Below are 23,619 nucleotides of genomic sequence, written 5' to 3'. Positions count from 1 at the left end.
AATAAGGGAGTAGATCTTCTTTAACATAACCCATCAAAAAGCATGGATCTTAACAGAAATCGGGAAACTTTTCAAAGACGAACAGAAAAATAAAATGCTGGGGGAAACTGAAAAGATAGAGAGCACAAGTGAGGAGATGAATCGAGGAAGAAGAAGAAGAACGAGATGGAACAAAGTAACGGCGTTTGCCGTTTTCATTTAAAGTATCTTATTTATTAGGGTTTTAATGAAAGTGTGCTGATGTGTCTTGTTTTAAACCTTTGGATATCAAGTCGACAGTTCAGATTCAGAGTCAAGGATAGCCGAGGACAACCACTAGGCATGGAGAGGATCCTTATCCAATCTATCTACCACCACAAGAATAGAATCAACCCCATGTAGTCTTCTCTTCGGCAGCCCCAAAAAAAAGTGCATCTTTCCAAGGCAATTCGAGAACCGACAATGGAGTATACAAACCTGTGTTTTAACACTTACTCTTGCCTATATGACATACTCGACACCTCTCCACATGCTTAGTAACATCTCTATGCATTCTAAGCCAATAAAATTTTGTTGCAACTAAACCCAAAGTCTTGTCGCGCCCAAAGTGTAAAGATACTAGGATGGACAATTTCTAGGTATTGAGATTGAAACAGCGTATTGGAAGCATAAAATAAAAAAACGAACACAACAATTTATTTACTTAGTGAAACCTCAATTTGAGAAAAAACACTGCTGTGACTTTAACTTTTGAAAGCCCCTCATGAAAAAGCAATTCACTATGAATCAAGAACGAATCAATTACAAACTACGTAGCACTGAACGCGACTACTATCTTAAGAACCCTAGCAGATATGTTTGAAGCACTCTTCTTCTTCAAGTAATCTTCTTCTTCAACCTTCAAGGAACTGACCGCATCCTTGATTCTTCAATAATTAATCTCTACTGGCCTAGAGAAAATCTCAATCACATAAACTAAAAGTTCAAAACCTAAATTACATAGGTTTCTTTCATTTCCATGCAACAATCAAGTTATAAACTTAATCAACTTAGGTTTCTTCCCTTTCTCATGCAATCACCTAGATGGAACAAATCTGTCAATAAATATGATGATGTCCTAATCAAATTAGAACATCTCTCCACGCCACAACCTAGCCACATATAAGGAGAATCACATATATCCAATATTAATAAACTTCACTTTGTATGGGAATGACAATATACAATTACATATACCAATAAAGTGCCCTCTTAAGCCTCCATCATGCAATTTAGAGATTAACAGTATGTAAAGAACACCTTGGTATGCACAAGCGGCTGCCATAAAACAAGTACCCATCATGAAACAAGAATTTGGAAGCCTTTCCTTCTTGACAATCTTTCCAAAATCAGGATCTTCAACATACTGAGTTTTTAGGACATCAAACCCAATAACTGAGGCCTGCACAATACTCAGCAAAACTTACCTTCAACTCAAAGCATCAACAACTTTATTTTGGATGTTAGATTTATGTCGAATTGTAAAGGTAAATTCCTGCAAGTAAGCCACCCATTTGGCATGGCTAACATTAAGTTTATGTTGGTCATTAATGTACTTCAAAGCTTCATTATCTGAAAATAAAATGAATTCTCTGTGGATCAAATAATGACGCAAATGTCACAAGGCTTGGACAAGAACATAATACTCCACATCATAAGTTGAGTAGCGTCGTTTTGCTTCGTTAAGCTTCTCACTAAAGAAGACAATTGGAGGTTTTTCTTCATGACTTAGAACAGCTCCTATTCCTTTGTGGGAAGCATCACAATCTAATGAAAACACATTCTCAGAATCTAGCATTGCTAACACAGAGGTAGTAGTCATTTTCTATTTTACCAATTCAAAGCTTTCAACAGCTTCTTTACTCCACTCAAATTCACCTTTCTTTAAACAATCAATGATGAAGGCTATAATTGAGCTGAAATGTGGAATGAACCTCTTATAAAAAGAAGCTAATTCATGAAAGCTTCGTACCTCAAAGATATTAGTAGGAGCAGGCCAAGTTCGCATAACATCCACCTTTCATGGATCGACTTTAATCCCCTCTTTTAAAAAATATAATTGAGAAACGCCAAGCTATCAGTTAAGAAGTCACACTTCTTAAGATTGGCATATAACTTTTGTTCTCGGGGGACTTGCAACGCTTGTTTGAGATGTTTAACATGGTGTGCTTCGTTCAAACTGTACACAAAATAAACAACCAGAAAGTAACTAATAAATGGTCGAAATATTTGATTCATGAGGCACATGAAAGTGCTTGGTGCATTTGATAATATAAAGGGCATGACAAGCCATTCGTATAACCCATCTTTGGTCTTGAAGGCCGTCTTCCATTCATCTCCAAGTCTCCCTTATTTGATGGTACCCACTTCGCAGATCAATTTTGGGAGAGCCACTTAGCATATCAAACATATCATCTGGACATGGAATAAGGAACCGATACTTTATTATAATTTTTTTGATAGCTCTGCTATCCACAGACATACTCCAAGTCCCGTCTTTCTTAAGTGTTAAAAGGGTCGACATGGCACATGGGCTTATGATTTCTCCGATCAGTGCCTTCTAAACTAACTCTTTAACTTGCCTGTGCAGCTCATGATGCTCAGGTGGGGTTTATTGGGTAAGCCGTAAGCAGCTTTGTTAGGTAAATTAGATCTTAGAATGAAGTCGATTTGGTGTTGTACATCCCTCATCGGTGGTAAACCCGTAGATAATTCCTCAAGTACCACATCAAAAAATTCATCGAACAAAGGCTCAAGCCGTTGAGGAATTGAATTTTCAACATTCACCTCTTGCACCACTAACGCGTACACTTGAGTCTCTCTTAAAATTTCTTATATAAATTTTGACATGGTAATGAAGGTAGCCCTCTCTTGAGTGCTTCTCTTGGCCACTGTCTGGTCACTTTTTGATGGCCTCAAAATCACTTTAACTCCATCCTTCAAAAAAGTATAAGAGTGGTGATATGTTTCAAGTGCTCGGGTATAGGACATGTGCAAGTTGGATGATCAGAACTCGATCTGCCATCCATTCTACTAACCCCTCCCTTCTCTAAAGGTTTTGGACTCTGCTTTTCATGTTCTCGAACAGACTCCAAAGACTATTCCTTTTGAATGGGGTTGCGAATACCAAATCCACTTGTCATGCGACTAGCCTTCTTATTCAATTGCTTCTCTACTTTCATTGCAAGCTTGTAAACATCATCATATCATATGACCAATAAGTCTGCAATGTTAATTACCACATCATGAACCTCCTTCCGTAACCCTCCTAAATAATGAGTATTGGTTTGCACCTCCAATTCATCAACACCATAACAAATCATGAACAAATCAAATTCCTCACTGTACTCGTTCACAAATTTGTTTCCCTGTGAAAAATTGTGCAACTTTGAGAACCATTCTTGAAGATAGTTGTCTGGCAGAAACTTTCCTCTCAAAGCCTTCTTCATCTTTTCCCATGTAGTAATTCTTGATTTTCCCATCCTCAACCCCCTCATGTTCAATTGCTCCCACCAAGCTGATGCATTTTTGTTAACTTGATAGCAACAAGCTTCACTTTTCGATGGTCTAATATCTCTTTATAATCAAAGACCATTTCCACCGTATTTAGCCAATCAACAAACATTTTAGGCTTGATTTCCCTTCGAACTCAGGAATCTCCACCTTCATATCGAACTGACCAGCCCTAATCATACTTGCCCTATCCACCTGGCTCTTCATGTGGCGAACGAAAATGAAAGGGGTTTCCATCACCATCGTCAAAGGCGGAATCATCTTCCAATCGCTATGTTAATTGATGCACTTGTCTCCTTAATTCCTCATTCTCGATATCATAGGGTCGCATCTGTGATGAGGGCGTCCACCACAAACTATTAGGTTGCTTTTAGGAATCCCTAGGCCTTGCGTCTCTGATACTGGCCACTTGATGAAGTTAAGCTACTGAGAATAAGAAGAAGGACAAAGGCAAACAAAAGAAAACATGAACAATAGCTCTAACAAGCTTTCATATATCAGTAATTCATCCAGAAACTACATCTTCCATCCTCTACAGCTTAGATATGAAGGAAAACAAAACTTTAAAGAAAAGTAAATGCTAGAAACAAGTTCCAAGCATGAAATAACCAACTCACAGATTTTCAAAGCTAACAACTCTATTTTTTTACCATCTGATATGCCTCTTAATTTCCCTCTTTCACCTGTCTTTTGCCAAACAATAGTCATTTATGTCTTGTGCACAAGGACTCGATGTGCCAGATGTCTCAACAAATGACGCTTCATCAATCACATGAGTTGTACGTCTTCATAATATATATCTTTAAGGAATACATGCGGAGCACATGCATCCACTTGCACCAACATAAATAGATCATTTAAATCATCAAGTAGACTTTTTGGTTATTAAAAAAATATAAAAATATATTGTGTACAAAATCATGAAAATCCATACCCCCACCCTGTGATTGGTCACCTAATGGTAGGGGTGGAATTTTGAAACCGAAACCGAAAAAAACCGAGCCGAAAACGAAACCGAAACCGGAAAAAACCAAACCGAATTAAGAAAAACCGAACCGAACCAAATTAGTTTGGTTTGGTTTTTGGTTTCAGCCCTTGAAAAACCGAACCGAACTGAAAAACCGAATCTCTCTAAAAAGACGTCGTTTTTTGTCTTTATTTTTGTATTAAAAATTTGATTTGAACAATATGATTTTAGGTTTTATGTTCTATATAATTATATGTTTGTCTTTTCTAATATTTTGCTTTCTATTTTCGTTTTATGTACATATAGAAATGTTTTAGGTGTCGTGTATGCGAAGCATAGAGAGTGATATGTTACCTCTAAAATCGAAGACCTTATTCTTGCGAGCTTTAGATAATAGTCTCTAATATTTAATTTTTTTTCTTTATTCAAATTTATGATTTTAAACTTTAAAATTCAGAATTTATTTAGATGGACTTTAAACTATGGAGTCTATATTATATATTCAAGATGAACTAGGAAGTTTTAAAATTATGGTTTCATGGTGTGCTAGCGTGGTCAATTCCCAATACTTTCGAAATTATTGAGTATTAAACTTTCAAAGTATCTATTTGGTTTATAAATTGTTGGTTTGTTGAAGAATCATTGTCAAAAATTTTATTCATATATTATATGTACATTGGTCTTTTGCGACGGTAGAATGGCTTTTGGCGACGGCTTTGTGCCGTGGCTAACTGAATTAATTTTTGTAGTGTGTGCTTATAAAAATAAGTAATGAAAGAAAAAAAAAGACCTAAAATACGATAATTTTTTACTAAGCCAAAAGCATACAAACTTTAAGAAAAGTTATTTTAAAAAAGAAGGAAAAAAAACCGAAACCGAACCGAACCACAGTTTGGTTTGGTTTCCGGTTCAAGGTCTCAAAAAATGTCAAACCGAACCGAATTTTTTATTCGGTTTGGTTTCTGGTTTTAGATGAAAACCGAACCGAACAAGACCGAACCCACCCCTACCTAATGGGGTGTTGTGCTCTTCGATCTAGTGTCCTTTTGTTCACATTAGGATTTTTTCGGGTGCTCTGTCTTTGGTTTGGAAGACTTTCGGAGAGTTGAGATCAGATCAAGCTCTTCCTGGTTTTGATGGGTGACCTAGAGTTATGTTACTGTGTTGGAGTGGTGAGCCCACAGTTTTGATGGAGGCAACCTTAACGACGACGATGTGTAGGCTGTAAAATGGCGCATAGATTTACAGCTGGTGGTAGAGTGGTGGAGATGGTAGGGGCAATCATGATGGTTTGTTGGCAAAAGATATCAATTTGGTCCTTAGGGATCAAGTCGGGTCTGGGTTTGATTTGGGCTACAAAATGGGTTTCGTTTGTTTGCCTAGGTTTTGCATTTCTTTTGTTTTCAAGTTAGTTTGTTGGCTTTATTATTTATTTTCAGTTTAAAAAATATCCGACCACTTGTGGACCGTGATGAGACTGTTGCATAGTGATGACGAAGTACATTGTATTTATCACATGCATTCATTAATAGTCAAGTGGCGGGGTTGATTCGAGTGTATGTTAATCCATCATGGACATGAAGTTGCTACCTAGGGTGTGTGAGTTATTTAATATATTTTTTAAAAAAGATGTTGCCTTGTTGGTATGTCGATGCCTCTTTACCACTTTGTTGGCAGTTAGTCAGAATAAGAGTCTCTTTGTCGAGCGACCATCTTTCCAGCTTAATGGTGTAGCGAAGTTCATGTTCAGACCTTCTAGTCTTGTTTCTAGACTCTTAAAAAGGGGAATTCAAGTGTTTGAAGCAGGTTCTTGAGCTTAAACCTTAAAGGATGTTGAAAACCACCGAATTCATTTGAGCAAGGTAGGGGATGTTGGGAATGAGCTATTAAAACTCTTTTGTAACCATAATCTTGTTCTTTACAACTTTCTATAATATTATTTTGTATTAAATTCATTTTGCCCCCTGAGGTTTAGGGTTAACTTCATTTTAGTTCTCGTTATCTCAAATTTGAAAATTTATCCCATAAAGTTTCAAATTTTCATAAATGATGCCCAATTGTTGAAATTCCATCTAATTTATACGTTAATTTTGACTATATATAACTCACTTGAAGGGCTAAAATAGACATATAACAACAAAAATCACCTTTTAAGACCATTTTTCTAAGATTTCTTATTAGCATTTAACGTTCAGAATTTTAGCAATTAAACATGATTTATGAAAATTGAAAACCATAAAAGGTAAATTTTTAAAATTAAGAGTATGAGGACTGAAATGATGTTAACTCCGTACCAAGAGACTGAAACTAATTCATATATTTTTCCTTCCCTCCTCATGTTCAATTTTTGTCAGATCTAAATTTGGACCTCAATTCTTTGGGTAAATGTAAAAAGAATGTGATGTAAGTAATGATTTTTACATGACAAATTGCATATTCATAGAATCCGGCCAAGAAGCTAACGAATACACGCTTAACTTTTGGAAAAGAAAGAGGAACCACTCACCAAAGAAGAGGCGCGCTTCACTCATACTCTCTTTCTCTAGTTGTCAGCCCAAAGTCCTTGAAGCTTTGCCTCCGACCAAAATGGCCCTCGTCGGCGTGCTTGCTTTACAGGGCTCTTACAACGAACACATAGCAGGCATGTCTTTCTTATCTCTTCTCTCTGACCCATATACATGTCCTTTTGGGTTTTGCTGTAAATTCTTTATTGAAACCCCTCCTTCTGCGTTGCAGTGCTGAGAAGGCTTGGAGTGAAGGGGGTGGAGATAAAGAAACCAGAGCAACTCGAGAACTTGGCCTCACTCATAATCCCTGGAGGAGAGAGCACCACCATGGCTAAGCTTGCCGAGTATCACAACCTGGTATGTCTATCACTCACAGTCTCAATCATTGGTTTAAAGATTTTTACTTTTTTTTTTACTCCTGGATTAAATGAGTACACACGCTCTTAGTAAATGGGGATTTGGTGAAATTGAGGACTGTTCTTGAAAGGGTGTAATTTGGTTATTTGGGTTTGGTTCTCTGGTTCATCGGGTGTATAGGAGTGTGTGGAATTGTGAACTAATCACACATGAGAGAGAGAAGGTAAAGGAAAGGAAGTAGATTAAAGCATTATTTGAGCATCCTGTTTGATTTTGTTGTAGGTAAAATTTGATTAGAAAAAAGAAAAGCAATCAACTTGCCTCAATACACCAACTAAGTCTTAGTTTTGTTTATGACCTCATTGTTTCAATAATTGATAAAGAACAGTTCTTTGTATACTTTGATATGTTTTTACTTGGCAAACAGAACGTTATTCAAATGAACGATATTGATTGTGACTTATTTGTTTGAAATCGTTACAGTTTCCTGCTTTGCGTGAGTTTGTGAAGATGGGGAAGCCTGTCTGGGGAACCTGTGCAGGGCTTATTTTCTTAGCAAACAGAGCTACAGGTGCATTTCCGTCTTCATTTTTTCTTTTAAATCTTTTTTGTCAGTTTACATTGTAAAAGTGAATAAGATTTCACAGACACCGTTTAAGCTGCCAAATATTGTTTAGTTATTGAGACAAGTTGAATGTGTTTTCAGGACAGAAGATAGGAGGACAGGAACTTGTTGGAGGCCTAGATTGCATGGTTCACAGAAATTTCTTTGGTAGTCAGGTACCAGAATGACTTTTGCACTCATGCATGTTCATCAAGACAGATACATATGCAGATATCATTGGTAAAAAAACCATGTTGCATTGGTATTATGGTATAGCTGTCCGTATATAATATTGAAATGTAGTACTAGTGGTCTTGGGTTTGAAAGTTTATATAAGGAGTGTGCCAAGCACTGAGGACATAGTATCCACTGCAATGAGTTATCCACTGCAATGACAACTTTGTTATTACTAGCATAGGCCTAGAGAATTAATGTGAATTATACTTCTTGGGGTTTATGACTAATGGAATGACAATTGAGCAATCTAGTTTATTTTTGGTTTTACTGTTAATGAAAGATAGAGAAAATGGTTGTGAAAACCTGACTTCTTAAGGGACTATAATATTGTTTTATTATTACGGTGTGTTATTTGTTGATTGAATTTTGGTTTCCTCAACTTGTCATTGTTTTTTTTTTATAATTTTTTTCAAATTACAGATTCAAAGTTTTGAGACAGAACTTTCAGTACCAGAACTTGCTTCGAAGGAAGGTGGTCCTGAAGTATTTCGTGGAGTTTTCATCCGTGCTCCTGCAATCCTTGAGGTAGGACCAGGAGTTGAAGTCCTGGCTGATTATCCTGTCCCAGCTAATAAGTGGAAGAATTCAAATCCTGGTGTTGAAGGTGACAAGGTTTGTGATTGTTCTGCTAACATGGTTCGATGTAAACATATTCTATAGTCAAGCGCTTATTGGTTTCATTTAGGTTTGCAGTATTACTGTATTCTTGTTATTTGCTTTTCAAAGAACATTTTCTTTTTCAAATTATCAAACTTTGATATAAATGGTAAGGTTAACCAGCTGTATAGTGTTTAGCACCTGATGAGTCAAAGTACATTTAAATCATACTCCATCCATCATCATCATAAATTTGGTCACTTGTTTGTTTTTATCAAACTGAACTCTGTACCAGACGTGTAAATCCAACCACCTCTATTCAGTAGTAATCGAGTAAAACCACCTCTATTCAGTGAACTGGAGATTTTCATTTTTACAGAAGAGTGTCATAGCCAAATAGTTTCACATATTATGAAAGTTGAGCAAATGATGTTTACAAGTAGAACTCATTACATGATAAGCTGAACATTTACCATTGTTGAGTATTAACACTTGCGTTTACAGTTGAAAATTGTTGAATAAAGTCAGATCAGACTCATCAGAGATTACTTTGATATTCACGAGCACAATATTAGTTTAGTGACACTCCTTCAATAAGTTACTTAGCATCAAATCTTGCCGAATCGCCTATCTTACCTTTAGTGGTTTTTAAGAATCACCAGTCACAAACCAGGTTGTATAATATGACTAATAGTCTAACGCCTTATCTTTTAGCTTCCAATTTGATGTGAAAATCTATTGTCAACGACCAAGTTCCTGGTGCTAACCTGCACTTATAATGCCTCAACTGAGTCATCATTTTCTCTACATTGCTATATTCGCACTCAGGATTGGGTATTTCAGGAAAATTCTGGGTCTGAGAAGAAAGTGATTGTAGCTGTCAGACAAGGGAATTTGCTAGCGACTGCCTTCCACCCTGAACTGACAGCAGATACTCGATGGTATAATTAACTTTCTTTAGGCTATTTCTCCTTAGCTAATGTCAGATGAGGTTCTAAATATTTTCCTGCGCAGGCATAGTTACTTCCTGAAGATGGCCACTGAAACCGAAGGGGCCTCAAGTAGCATTGTTTCTGTTGGTGCAGATCTTGATTTTAACAAACAGACAAAGATTGACCTCCCTGTATTTCTATAGTGGCGATGAGATTTATGATCAAGGTTATTTCCTGATTTATGAAGTTATACAATAGTTTTTGTCTGTTTCCCTGGTTATGTTTTATGACAAAAAAATGATGATATCCGTAAAAGCTTAAAAGGTCTTTGATTGTGACCAGGTACTTTTTCAGGTGGTTTCTGCTACTGTTTAGTTTTAGGACAAGAAACCAGTTTTGCATTTCAATTTACTGATGGTGTATATAAAATTATAAAGCTGAAATGAACCTTAGGACCTTTTCTATTCCTAATAATAAATCTTGATGGCTAATCTTGGGCCCTAAATGTCAAGTTTTACTGTATTGCGTTTACCTTCCTGTGTTTGTTATGATTCCAACTTCCCAAGTTTATCATTTCGGCCATGAATTTGCACCGCATCCACCCTATGCCATGTAAGTCTGCGACTCTGCTCGACCTTGAATTTTAAATTTTCATCGGTCAGTGTTGGGTGAGGATTCGTTTTGTAGCTCTGGTACACAGAAGATCATTCTCGAGAGTGACTGCCAAGATACGATTAAAGCTCTGAACAACATGTCCTCTTCCAAGTGCTGGAAGATCAATCCAATGTTGCAGAATGTGTTCCATCTTCGCCCTCTCTTTCGGGAAGTCCGTTGGAACTGGATTTCAAGAGAAGCTAACCGTGCTGCGTATGCAGCGGCTAAGCTCGCTTGGAGTTTGTGCCCGCAAGAATGGGCCAATAGTCCTCCAAGCTCCCTTCTTTCAATTCTTAGGAATGGTGGTTTACCTGGCCCTCCCTAGCCGGCTAGCTGTATTTTGGGACTGGCTTTGTACTTGCTTTTGTTTAGTTAATCTCGTTCTCTTGCTTTCTTGTTCCCTGCCTGTACTGTTTTATTCTAGCCCTTGTGGCTTTTCAATGAATTTCAGCATCCTTCGACCAAAAAAAAGAAAAAAAAAAAACAAGCTCTGGTACGGCCACTGTTTCTCATACGAGTGCAAACGAGCAGAACAAAAATCAATTTTGGTCATTTCAATCATAGCCTGAAATGTATTTTACCTCTGGTACTCTCACATTTATACCAGGACCTAAGTAAATACATTGCTTTATGGTCGATACATCCGAAATCAATTCCGTCATTTTCATTCCTGTTTCAAGTTAGTAAACATGCCAGAAGTGAATTAGCAATTTACTATCTTCCCTATTTTGTCTCATCTAAATGTGAATTTATCTAATGTTACCGATTTAGTTCTTAGAATGATACACCTGTGACATCAGATCGATGCAATGAAGTTGAACATCATCCTATTCATTTATGGTCCGTTAAGAAACAGATATCATAAACTATATATTGTTCAAGATTGATATATAAACCCTAATTCCGAGTTTTGGTATTACGATATGTTCCCAACTAACATATATATATATATATATATATATATATATATATCCATCCTCTTCGCTCTTGGGTTGTAGACAGGGAATCCTGCACCTGCCTCAGGTGGCTTCAAAATGAAAGTAGTCATAGCTGTTGAAAAGTTTTCTCATCCCGCAAGTATGCAAACCAGTCTTAATTACACTCTAAAGCTTTCTTGAAGCTAGCTAGCTAGCTCTCTTTGCTATTCACTTCTAACTTAATTCACTGCCTGCAGCAGATTGCCTGAAGCAAGCTTGAAGCAGCTAGGTATCCTGCCGGCCAGTTCCTTTCCTCGGAAGGAAAATTTTGAAAGTTGCAAGTTTCCACCCACTAGTTTTGGAAAAAGACAAAAAAAAAAGCCATATCTTAAATACGAACTTATATTAATCAACGTATATTAAGAGCCTAATGATGAAGAGTACATAATATTTTCTTGCATCCTAGTAGTGTATTGTAATATGTCACATGTACGTGTTACATGCCTTTGGTAGAGCGCAATGTAAAAAGTTGTACACACTGTGAGACTTCCAAACTACGTACATCGTAATGAGAAGTAGTTTAGGAGGCAAATTACGGTTGGCAAACAGATCGATTAGAACATATAATTCCATTAAACCAGTGCTACGGGTTAGCAATATGCACAATATATCAGACTGCTGGATAACAGAACTTAATTGTTCTAAATTTACATTGGAAAATAGTAGAGTATGTAACAATAATGAATGACCGTAAGTCATACTTGCAAGCTTTCAGTTTTGTTTCGGTTAGACATATCTTTCGTAAAGCTAATGGTGTTGCACATAGACTAGCTAGCACACCTGGCTAATGGATCCGTTTTGGATGAGTTTTGGGTCAATGACACGCCTAATATAATACATGATGTGCGATGCATGTAATATTATATGAGGTTTATGCTCTATGTCCCCTTTGGTGTATTCTCAATCTATTATTAATAATAATATAGGGCGGAGGGACACTACTCCAACCTAACAGAAGACCCAACCCGTTTTAAAAAAAAAAAAAAAAAAAGGTAGTATGTAACCCTAATTTACATTATAAATTTCAGGTGAAGGCTTAATCATACGAGTATGTAATATTCTTAAATCAAAAGGTAGTTAACCCTAAACTAGCTAGATTTCAGGTGAAGTCGTTTAGGTTTCAGGAATCTTTCATGACCTAATGCGCAAATGTCGTTAAAATGTTGTATTGAATACCTTAACGTTCAGGAACAATGAATAAGAATTCCTCTAAGAATAAGATTGCAAAAGCATTTTCGACGAACTTAGAAGTGTAGTGCATGGAGTGGTTGGTACTTGGTTTGAGTATTGATCTGAACTGAAAACTCTTATGTCCGTGAAATCTTATTATTGATTGTCAGCTTATTTAAGGATGTATCAACATTGGTTTACGATTATCAGCTTATAATCGATCTAATATTTCATGCGATTTGCACTTTTTCATTGATATAGCAATTAGAAATGATATTGTTCTATATAGAAAGCTAGCATTCTTAAAAAGTAAACCATTAACATGAATTAGCGAGGAATCGAAGGTTATATAGTAATCCTAAAAAATCGTGCTCAATCCTAGGATTCCTAGCTATTACAAACTCAAGTTACCAACAATGCTTCAGGTTCTCAAAAAGGATGTTTTGCATGGCATCTGAACTAAAATAAGAGAACCAGCTAATTAAGCAACCATTTTGGTACAGACTTAAGGCTTGGATTCTCTCAATACTCCCCTATAAATACTGTTACGAATAGTGGACTTTCCATCAATCCTTCTTCTGCTCACAATAGAAGTACTTCAGCGTAAGAAGAAGGTAAACACACTGAGTACTTAGCTAGAAATGGCTAAACTGAGAGTGTCATTTGTGTTGTTGGCTGTCGCTGTGGTGCTCCTTGCCATGGAAGCCTGCTCTGTTCTGGGCCAAGGCAGTGGAAACGGAAACGGTAATGGGAATGGTAACACTGGCGGTGGCAATGGAAATGGGAACGGCAATGGCAACACTGGAAGTGGCAACGGGAACGGGAACGGGAACGGTAATGGCAACACTGGCAGTGGCAACGGTAATGGAAATGGGAACGGCAACGGTGACACCGGCAGCGACAACGGAAATGGCAATGGTAACGGGAACGGGAATGGCAACGGCAACGGTAATGCAATTAGTGACAGTACCAACTACGACGTATTGCCACCACTAGCGACGGGACAAGAGCAATGTATGTGCAAAGCGCAGGGAGCCTGTTTTTACAAGACCCTTGTTTGTCCACCCGAATGCCCCGAAAGAAAGCCCAAAAACAACAAGAAGAAAAAGGGTTGCTTTGTTAACTGCGGAAGCAAGAGTGAAGTCACTTGCAAGATTAAGAGCATATCTCTCCATAATGTACTTTGCATATATATCTCTTAATAGATTTACAGATAGAACTCGGATAGATTTATGACGTCCTTTCTTGATCCTGAATTTTATTTTTCACATCAACCTGGCCTGTCAGTTGAGTGAGGCTCAGGTAACACCATTTACGTACTCTTTACTGACGTGATGATTTTTGGCAGTTAGAAGAGGAAACTGTGATGGGTATGGATCAATCTGCTACGACCCTCGATTTATTGGTGGTGATGGTGTTATGTGTAAACTTGATATGGACATATCATTGAAGTTCTTAAGGTAAACAGCAACTTGCCATTTACTAGCAGAATAAGTAATGGGAAATCATGTAATTGGAATTCCGGATTAACTTATACACAATGTATCAAATGCATAAGTTAGGGATCTGAATTGTATAGTGATTGATCTAATTGGACTCTAATTGAGTTGATTGATTGAGGTGATTGATTAATGATATAAATGATATACAAATTAAGGATATATGTGATTCTATTACTAATTAGTTTCCTTTATGGGAGGAGCCTAAGCCTTAGTTGAATCCTATATTAACCTGGTCCCTACACACACTCTATTCACCAGTTGCTAAAAGTCTAGTCCCATACAGATATTGAATAGAGTGTTGTGTAGAAGATCGGAGTTTGGAATATCATGGCCTCTAATTCAGGTTTGTTGAATTCCCTTAAGAACTCTAGTTAGTATATTTACTTAGTTGTGTTATGTTTTGCTTAATTCTATTGTATCTATTTATCTTGTGTGTTAAGTTCCTTGTAATCAATGGATCAAGGCTAACATGTGGTATCAGAGCCACACACACAAGAACTTAGATCGTATGTTTTTTCATGAAGTTTTTTTTTTATTTGATTAAATCAAATACATATGCACATATACACTTGGTTGGGCCAAGACGTTTTTGTCAAGGCTTGCCCTGATTCTACAAATGCTCAAGCCCAAGCCCATATGTTTACAAGAGAGTAATCTTTTTCCGTGTCCAGATTTTCTGGAAAAACATATTGAGGCTTAGGGTTCTCCTTTGTTTCAAAAGGAATATCTTTGATTTCTGATTTTTTGCATCGAATTGGTATATTGCTTTGCTTTCGGATCGCTTCGATTATATGCTGCTATGAATTATTTGCTTCCGCTAACGTGTTCTGTGCAGCGCGGGAGCGATCGGGTCAGTTTTCGAATTACCCTTATAAATTTTGTCGATTTTCAACATTTTGATCATAATTATAGCACTTCTGGAATGAGTAGATGATGGAATGGTGCTTAAACTGCAGAATTATATTATTATTTTCAGCTTTGATATTTGTTCATAGAATGGAAATTCTGTAGATTGGTCAGTGATGTTGATTGATATGATATTGCTTGTGATGATTGTTGAATGATGCTTATGTATAAAGATTGTCTCCCTACTTGCTGGATGCATCTATTTGAAATTTTCATCACAGGTACAGTTGGTCTACCAACAACTGGTTTCGGGATTAATGAAGGTCTCAGAGGTACATGTTGCACAAAGCAAAGTGTCTCTGGTATTTTCATTAATCTTGTGGACACAGAGACCAGGGAAAATTGTGTTTATGCATCTCAATACACAACTGTATCTTATAAATAAGGTTTAAACTTTCTGTGTAGTTAATTTGCATAAACAGCACATGACGAAATAGATCTAATTGCATCAGGTTGCCTAGTTCTTTTCTTCTTGCCAAAAAGGTGTTGACTGATCTAAGCAAAACGCATTTTTATCTATTTTGGTTTGTGATACAGAAAATAAAGCATGTTATGTTATTTTGCCATTAAAGGTATTACATAATATGGAGAATAAAGGGGCTTGATTCTGGTATATATATATCCGCTGAAAATTGAATGTTTTGTTTGTTTTTATATATATATCTGCTGAAAATTGAATGTTTTGTTTGTTTTTCTGTGTGTTGCTTGTTTTTGGTTGTTTTTGACTTAACTACATAGGTCATAAGCAAAGCAGAAAGACTTGGCAAAATTTTCTTTTTATTTTTTCAGTTTTGGGCAACTCAGGTGTTAGCTTGGCTACCATTGAACCACTGACTGGTTCGAACTTTAAGAAGTGGAGCTCAGACATTGAGATCTATTTAGGTCTGTTGAACATTGACCTTTGCCTCATTGAGGATGCACCTGCACCCATCACTGATGACGCAGAGGACCTTGTCAGAGCTCATGCACAAGAGTGGCAGAGAGCTAATAGAATGACAAAGCTCATTCTGAAGCGAACCATGAGTGACGCGGTTAGAGGAAGTGTCTCGGATGAAGGCACAGCAAAAGAGTACCTGGATAGGATTGCACAGATGTACCAAGAGAACCAGAAGGCTGAAACGGGTCAGCTTTTGGATTCTCTAATCACCATGAAATATGGTGGTTCTGGTGAGATAAGGGAGCACATTATGAAAATGATAGAGAATGCTGCAAAACTCAAGGATTTGCAGATAGCTATCGACGACCAGTTCATCGTGCATCTGGCACTGAACTCACTGCCTCAAAAGTTTGGCCAGCTGAAGACAGCGTATCACACTCAAAAGGACAAATGGTCTCTCAATGAGCTCATTGCCATTTGTGTACAGGAGGAGGAAAATCATAGGAAGGATATGACTGTGAACCTTGTGGGGAAGAACCATGGAAAGGCATGGAGGTTCAAAGGGAAGAAACTTGCTGGAGATATTTCCAAGCCTAGTACTTCAGGTACCAAACCTATCCCTTCCCTGAAACCCAAGAAGAACACTTCCTTTAAGTGTTTCTTTTGTAAGCGAGATGGTCACATGAAGAGAGAGTGCCCTAAGTATAAGGACTGGCTTAAGAAGAGAGGTAATTACATAGTCTTATCTATTGAAATTAATTTAATAAATGTTTCACCAGATTCCTGGTGGCTTGATAGTGGTTCACCAATACATGTTTCCAATTCTATGCAGGGGTTTCTAAGTTGGAGGGAACCAAGAGAGAGTGAGCAGCGGGTCTGTGTCGGGAATGGTCAGAGAGTAGCTGTCAAAGCAATTGGGGTAGTTCGATTAGATTTGGGTTCTGGGTTTTTTGTTGATTTGAATAATGTTTTCTATATTCCTTCTTTGAAAAGGAATCTTGTTTCTGTTAGTCTCTTGATGAGAACTGGTTATTGTTTTCTACTTAGTGTTAATGAAATAAAAATCTCTCTCCATTCAAATTATATTGGCTCTGGTGTGCTCATTGGTGATTATATTCAGTTGCTTTGTTCATATCCAAAAGATAAAAATGTTTTGCTTTTAGAATCATCTGAAAAGATGGATAAGACTGCTGGAATTAAAAGAAAGTTTTCTGAAAATTCTTCTTTTCTGTGGCATAAAAGACTTGGCCACATTTCTCTTGAAAGAATGAAAATTTTAGAAAAACAAAACCTTCTGCCAAACTTGGATTACACAGATTTTGAAACTTGTGTTGAATGCATAAAGGGTAAGTTAACCACAAGTAACAAGAAAGGGTCAACTAGAAGCCAAAATGTTTTGGAAATCATACATACGGACATTAGTGGACCTTACAGAGATGTAACTATCTGTGGAAATAAATATTTCATAACATTTATTGATGATTTTAGTAGATATTGCTATGTATACCTCATGAATGATAGAAGCCAGTCCCTAGAAAAGTTTAAGATTTTTAGAGCAGAAGTTGAGAAACAGTTGGATAAGGTGATTAAGATAGTGAGGTCTGATAGAGGGGGAGAGTTTTTTGGGAGGTATGATGAAAGTGGGCAACGCATGGGGCCTTTTGCAAGATATTTGCAAGAGAATGGGATTGTAGCCCAATATACTACACCTGGTACACCCCAACAGAATGGAGTGGCTGAGAGAAGAAATAGGACTTACCAAAATATGATTAGAAGCATGATGTGTGCTTCTGGTCTTCCGAAATACTTATGGGGCGAGGCCTTGAAAACAGCAAACTACCTCACAAATAGAACACCTAGCAAAGCCATAACCAGTACCCCATTTGAACTTTGGGTGCAACAGAAAGCCGAGTTTTCATCACTTGCATGTATGGGGTTGTAAGGCTGAAGCAAAAGCTTACAATCCGAAACTGGGTAAACTTGATAGCAGGACAGTGAGTGGTTCATTCATTGGATATCCTGAAAAGTCTAAAGGTTTCAAATTCTACTGCCCTTCACATAGCACTAGAATCATTGAAACGAACAGAGCTATTTTCTATGATGAAATGAGTGAGAATAGATCTGTAGAAGAGTATGTTTTTGACTGTGAAGAAGCTTCAGATGATGCTGTTACGCATGACAAACGTAGTAGCATACCAGATATAGTTTTGCCTTTGCCACAGACACAGATACAAAACCCAGCTATGGCTGAACCAGCTTCACAAGACAATGGTCTTGTTTTTGACAATAATCCGCAAGAACAAGAAGTTGAGCAAGAACCTGAGGAGCAAGTTGATCAGTTGGCTCAAGTAGAAGCTGAGATTCCACCCCAACCTGCAGCACAACCACTAAGAAGATCTGAAAGAGTGAGAAGAAGTGCAATAAACACAGATGACTTTGTTGTTTATTTGCAAGAAGCTGAGATTGATTTTGGAGAAGATGATGATCCACTCAGCTATAGAGAAGCATTACAAAGTGAAAAAGCTCAGGAGTGGGGAGAAGCAATGGAGGCAGAGATGAAATCCATGAGTGAAAATAATGTGTGGGAGTTAGTTGAACCAGCTGGAAAGCACAAGGCAATTGGCTGCAAGTGGGTATTCAAGACTAAAAAACGTGCAGATGGAACAGTTGAGAGGTACAAGGCAAGATTAGTTGCCAAGGGTTTTACACAGAAGGAGGGAATTGATTACAATGAGACTTTTTCACCTGTTTCAAGCAAAGATGCTTTTAGATTAATCATGGCTTTTGTGGCTCATTTTGACATGGAGCTGCACCAAATGGATGTGAAGACTGCCTTCCTAAATGGTGATTTAGAGGAGAATATATACATGAAACAACCTGAGGGTTTTATTGCACCTGGGACTGAGCATCTGGTGTGCAAGTTAAACAAATCCATTTATGGATTGAAACAGGCCTCAAGACAATGGTTCTTGAAATTTAACTCTGTCATTAGTTCTTTTGGTTTTGTTGAGAATATGGCTGATGAGTGTGTGTACATGAAGATCAGTGGGAGCCAATTTATTTTTCTGGTGTTGTATGTCGATGATATATTGTTGGCAAGCAGCAATCTTGCTCTTTTGAATGAGACCAAGAAATTTCTGTCAATGAATTTTGACATGAAAGACCTTGGTGAAGCTTCATATGTGTTAGGGATTGAGATAAAAAGGGATAGGAAGAGACGCTTGCTTGGTTTATCTCAACAGAGTTATATCACAGGAGTTTTGAAGAAGTTTCACATGCAGAATTGTTCTGGAAATGATGTGCCAATGAACAAGGGTGATAAGTTAGCTAAACTTGACTCACCAATATCAGACTTTGAAAAACAAGAAATGAAGAACAAGCCTTACTCTGGAGTTGTTGGCAGTTTAATGTATGCACAAGTATGCACTAGACCTGATATCGCTTTTGTTGTTGGGATGTTGGCTAGGTTTCAGTCTAATCCGGGAATGGCTCACTGGATTGCTGCAAAGAAGGTCCTCAGGTATTTGCAGAAAACAAAGAGTCACATGTTGGTTTACAGAAGAGTTGAAGACTTAGAACTCACAGGGTACACAGATTCTGACTTTGCTGGAAATTATCCAGATTCAAACAAATCCACTTCAGGGTATGTTTTTGTTCTTGCTGGAGGAGCAATAGCTTGGAAAAGTGTGAAGCAAGGCCTGATAGCAACATCAACAATGCAAGCTGAGTACATTGCGATCTATGAGGGTTTGTGCCAAGGTCTTTGGCTCAGGAACTTTCTTTTAGAGACCAAGGTTCTAGATTCTATAGTTTCTAGGCCCTTGAAGATTTTTTGTGACAATACAGCTGCTGTGTATTTCACTAAAAATAACAAGAGGTCTACAAATTCCAAGCACATTGATTTAAAGTATTTTAGTGTTAGACAGAGAGTGAAACGTAAAGAGGTAGATGTTGTAAACATTGGCACTCTATTTCAGTTAGCAGACCCCTTCACTAAGGCCTTACCAAATGTTCCCTTTAATAAGCATGCTGCCAGCATTGGAGTTTTGGCTAATTTTGATTGTTGAAAACAGTGGGAGTTACCATTGTTTCTTTTATTTCTGATTTGTACTTTTGCTCTATGCTTTGCAATAAAGTTTTGAACTACATGGATGTCGATCATGATGTTCAAACTATATGAAATAAAAGTTCAGTTTAATTCAGTTGGTCTTGATCTGCTACAGTTTTTGGATTGCTCATTTGAATATTGTTTTATTTTCATTTGAGTAATGTGTTGGATCCTTATATGTTATGTATACATACAGTAGCTACTTGACAGGTTTTGATTGTTTTGTATTGATGAAACAATGTGAAGTACTTCTACAGAAAAATATAGTTGAGAAACACATAAAGCATATTTTGATTAAAGATTCTGTGTTTCTTGAGGACCATGGCATTAAGACATAAGTTGATACATTCTGGAAACTTAATGCTATTACAGGTATATCATAGTTGGTGGTTCATGTGATTTGCAGTTGGCTCATTAGTAGTTATGCAAGTCCTCTCTTCTGTTGAGGTGAGGTTCTTTCATTGCTCTATGTTTTGGCTGTAGATTGACAGAACCTTATATCAGATTTTGTTCTATTCTTGATTTCCACATGTGCACTAAAGAACTAATTACTATATCTGATATTTTGGTATTCTTGCTGCATGAACTCCATGATATGTCCAAGTGGGAGAATGTAAACTTGATATGGACATATCATTGAAGTTCTTAAGGTAAACAGCAACTTGCCATTTACTAGCAGAATAAGTAATGGGAAATCATGTAATTGGAATTCCGGATTAACTTATACACAATGTATCAAATGCATAAGTTAGGGATCTGAATTGTATAGTGATTGATCTAATTGGACTCTAATTGAGTTGATTGATTGAGGTGATTGATCAATGATATAAATGATATACAAATTAAGGATATATGTGATTCTATTACTAATTAGTTTCCTTTATGGGAGGAGCCTAAGCCTAAGTTGAATCCTATATAAACCTGGTCCCTACACTTACTCTATTCACCAGTTGCTAAAAGTCTAGTCCCATACAGATATTGAATAGAGTGTTGTGTAGAAGATCGGAGTTTGGAATATCAATGGCCTCTAGTTCAGGTTTGTTGAATTCCCTTAAGAACTCTAGTTAGTATATTTACTTAGTTGTGTTATGTTTTGCTTAATTCTATTGTATCTATTTATCTTGTGTGTTAAGTTCCTTGTAATCAATGGATCAAGGCTAACATTATGTTCTACTTCCATGGAGCCAAGGGAGGAAACTTTGCCATTGTCTCAGACGAAAACCTCCACATCAACGTACAATTCATCGGGACTCGACCAGAAGGAAGGACTCGTGACTTCACATGGATTCAAGCCATCGCAATCATGTTCGACAGTCACACCCTTGTTATTGGAGCAAAGAGGGTTTTCAAGTGGGACGACAAAGTTGATGCTCTCATGGTGAAGTGGAATGGTGAGTCAGTTGACATTCCTGAATATGGAGGGGCTGAATGGTGAGGACAGAGAGGTAATCGTCGAAAGAACCGATGATGCGAATTACGCAAGAGTTACGGTCTCTGATCTAGTCGACATAACCGTTAGGGTTAGGTCTATTGGAGAAAAGGAAGACAGGCATCACTACCATATACCAGCTGATGATACTTTTGCTCACTTGGAGACACAGTTCACATTTTCAAATTTGTCTGATCTCGTGGAAGGAGTTCTAGGGAAGACTTACAGACCAGGATATGTTAGTCGAGTAAAGAGAGGAGTTCCAATGCCATTGATGGGTGGAGAGGATAAGTACAAAACCCCATCACTTTTTTCACCTCTCTGCAAGGTTTGTAGCTTTCAAACTACTGCTCGTCAATCTGGTGGGCTTGCAATTACAACTGGAGTGGTTGCATAATACAGATAATGATGATGATCAAGACGTACTGGATCAATAGAGAAATAAACCCTGTCTTTAAATTAATTTAATTGTTTTCAACAATCAACTGTTGTATCTCTGTATCCGGTTTTGGGTAGAATAAACAAATAACTTGCTGTTCAAATCAAGCTTGGCCAGGATATATTGCAATTTATCTAGAATTGAGACATTTAAAAATTTCATGAACTCAGTCAATAGTACCAGTCTGAGAAATTGGGATTGTTTATGGTTGTTATAAATTTCTCATACAGTTACTTTAGTCTTTACATCTGATTCAACTGAAGAGTTAACTGAACTTAATCAATGATATTTTTTTAATTGAAAGTAGAATTATTAAGCTCCAAAGCAAATACATCAATAAAAGAAAACTGTACTCAGTATCATTTGGTCTAGCGGCATAAGTCTCTCCTTGTAAGTGGGAGGTCGTGAGTTTGACTCACAACAGACTCGTTATAGTATCTGAGTTGTTTAACTGATAAAAATAAATAAACTAAAAGGAAACTGTCCTCAACGGAGAACTCCCTCAATTCTACTTAGCTAAGCGCAAATCAACTCATTCATGAAGCCAATGCAAGGAGGTCCAACCTCTTTGTAAAACAGTGCAGGCGCCACTACTAGAAAAAAAGACATATGCGACGAAGAAAATTTTATTTGTCTCTTAGGTTTAACTTATGCTACGAAAAATCATTCGTCGCTTAAGTATTTACCTAAGTGACGAAATACTAAATCGTCGCATAAGTTATAACCTAAGCGACGAATATTTTACTTAAGAGACGAAAAATTCTTCGTCTCTTATGTTCTTTCTTAGGCGACGAAATTCATTTTTTCGTCGCAAAAGTGGTTATCCTAAGAGATGAAAAATTCTTTTGCCGCATGAGTCGTATCTTATGAGACGAAAATCAATACTAATGAGACGAAAATTTCGTCGCATAAGTGTTTTTGACTTTATATATGCTTCCTCGCTGCCCAGATCTAAAACAGAGAGAAACGTTCTGCAGCTGAAATCTGGCGACAAATTTTCAATGTTAGCATCGGAAATCATCAATTTGGGACGTCTAAAGCTTTGTCTACCTCTCTACGTACTCATGAAGTATTACTAGTACTTATAGGTTGGTATAATCTCATTCTCTTTTCTTTCACCATTTATGTTTCACTAGTTTATAGCTTTGATGATGACTTATGTTTGTTGATGATATATTGAATTTTGGGTTACCTATTATATTTGAAGTTATTTCTCCTCCTTGTTTAGGATATGTTTCCTCCTATTGAAAAAAAAAAAAAAATAGAAGACCGGCCATGTTTTCCGGTGGTACCACCAGTCATTTGTTGGCAATATCTATTGATGTTATATATATATATGGTTATTTTGGTTATATTTGTTACAGACCAGCCATGTTTTCCGGTGGTACCGCCAGTCATTTGTTGGCAATATCTATTGATGTTATATATATATGGTTATATTTGTTATATATATATGATCAGGGCCCTTCCAATGAGGGATCCCTTTTTTTGACATATATGAGGGATGGGAGATTACACAAACTTTTTGATCATAAAATCACATCTCCACCGTTCAATATGTAGTTATATATGAGTAGATCACTTCTGCAAATTTTTAGAAATTTTGGTGATCGTTAAGGCATTCAAAACTACGATTTTTAATTATAAGCATGAACGGTTCAGGTCTGGCAGATTTGGTTCGTTCATTGATTTAATCTTGTTCGACATCTTAACGATCACCAAATTGGCTGAAAATTTGCAGAATTGATCTATATATGAGGACCAACAAACTGAACGGTAGAGATTCAAAAATATAATCGAAAAGTTGGTGTAATCTCCCATCCCT

The 23,619-nt window shown here is 37.1% G+C and overlaps 2 protein-coding genes across 3 annotated transcripts; both read left to right on the top strand.

Annotated features, from left to right (window-relative positions):
* Window positions 1-6,971: 6,971 nt before the first annotated feature.
* LOC101313491 (pyridoxal biosynthesis protein PDX2-like) lies at window positions 6,972-10,386 on the top strand. Of its 2 annotated transcripts, none has more exons than XM_004294972.1 (7): window positions 6,972-7,139; window positions 7,235-7,362; window positions 7,846-7,933; window positions 8,069-8,142; window positions 8,624-8,815; window positions 9,644-9,741; window positions 9,815-10,386. In XM_004294972.1, exons 1-7 carry the CDS (start codon window positions 7,085-7,087, stop codon window positions 9,933-9,935), a joined length of 756 nt encoding a protein of 251 aa, XP_004295020.1. In that variant the 5' UTR covers window positions 6,972-7,084; the 3' UTR covers window positions 9,936-10,386. The 2 variants fall into 2 exon arrangements, with proteins under 2 accessions (XP_004295020.1, XP_004295019.1); XM_004294971.1 differs by having other exon boundaries at window positions 9,629-9,741.
* A 10,560-nt stretch (window positions 10,387-20,946) lies between these two features.
* Window positions 20,947-21,752, top strand: LOC101296556. Its single transcript, XM_004296158.1, has 3 exons — window positions 20,947-20,962; window positions 21,060-21,357; window positions 21,446-21,752. The coding sequence occupies exons 1-3, from the start codon at window positions 20,947-20,949 to the stop codon at window positions 21,750-21,752; spliced, it is 621 nt and encodes a 206-aa protein (XP_004296206.1).
* Window positions 21,753-23,619: the final 1,867 nt, after the last annotated feature.

This window comes from Fragaria vesca, linkage group LG3 (genome assembly GCF_000184155.1).
Source record: "Fragaria vesca subsp. vesca linkage group LG3, FraVesHawaii_1.0, whole genome shotgun sequence".
Taxonomy (NCBI): domain Eukaryota; kingdom Viridiplantae; phylum Streptophyta; class Magnoliopsida; order Rosales; family Rosaceae; genus Fragaria; species Fragaria vesca.
The sequence above is the reverse complement of the archived record's forward strand: the minus strand, read 5'-3'. Positions and strand labels throughout refer to the sequence as shown.

What these genes read in the sequence shown, in the direction of transcription:
- LOC101313491 (XM_004294971.1), top strand. Translation starts at nt 7,085, where the DNA reads ATGGCCCTCGTCGGCGTGCTTGCTTTACAGGGCTCTTACAACGAACAC. An exon ending in TTGCCGAGTATCACAACCTG is followed by an intron (nt 7,363 to 7,845) that starts GTATGTCTATCA and finishes AAATCGTTACAG; the next exon opens with TTTCCTGCTTTGCGTGAGTT. An exon ending in CTTAGCAAACAGAGCTACAG is followed by an intron (nt 7,934 to 8,068) that starts GTGCATTTCCGT and finishes ATGTGTTTTCAG; the next exon opens with GACAGAAGATAGGAGGACAG.
- LOC101296556 (XM_004296158.1), top strand. An exon ending in GAATATGGAGGGGCTGAATG is followed by an intron (nt 21,358 to 21,445) that starts GTGAGGACAGAG and finishes CATAACCGTTAG; the next exon opens with GGTTAGGTCTATTGGAGAAA.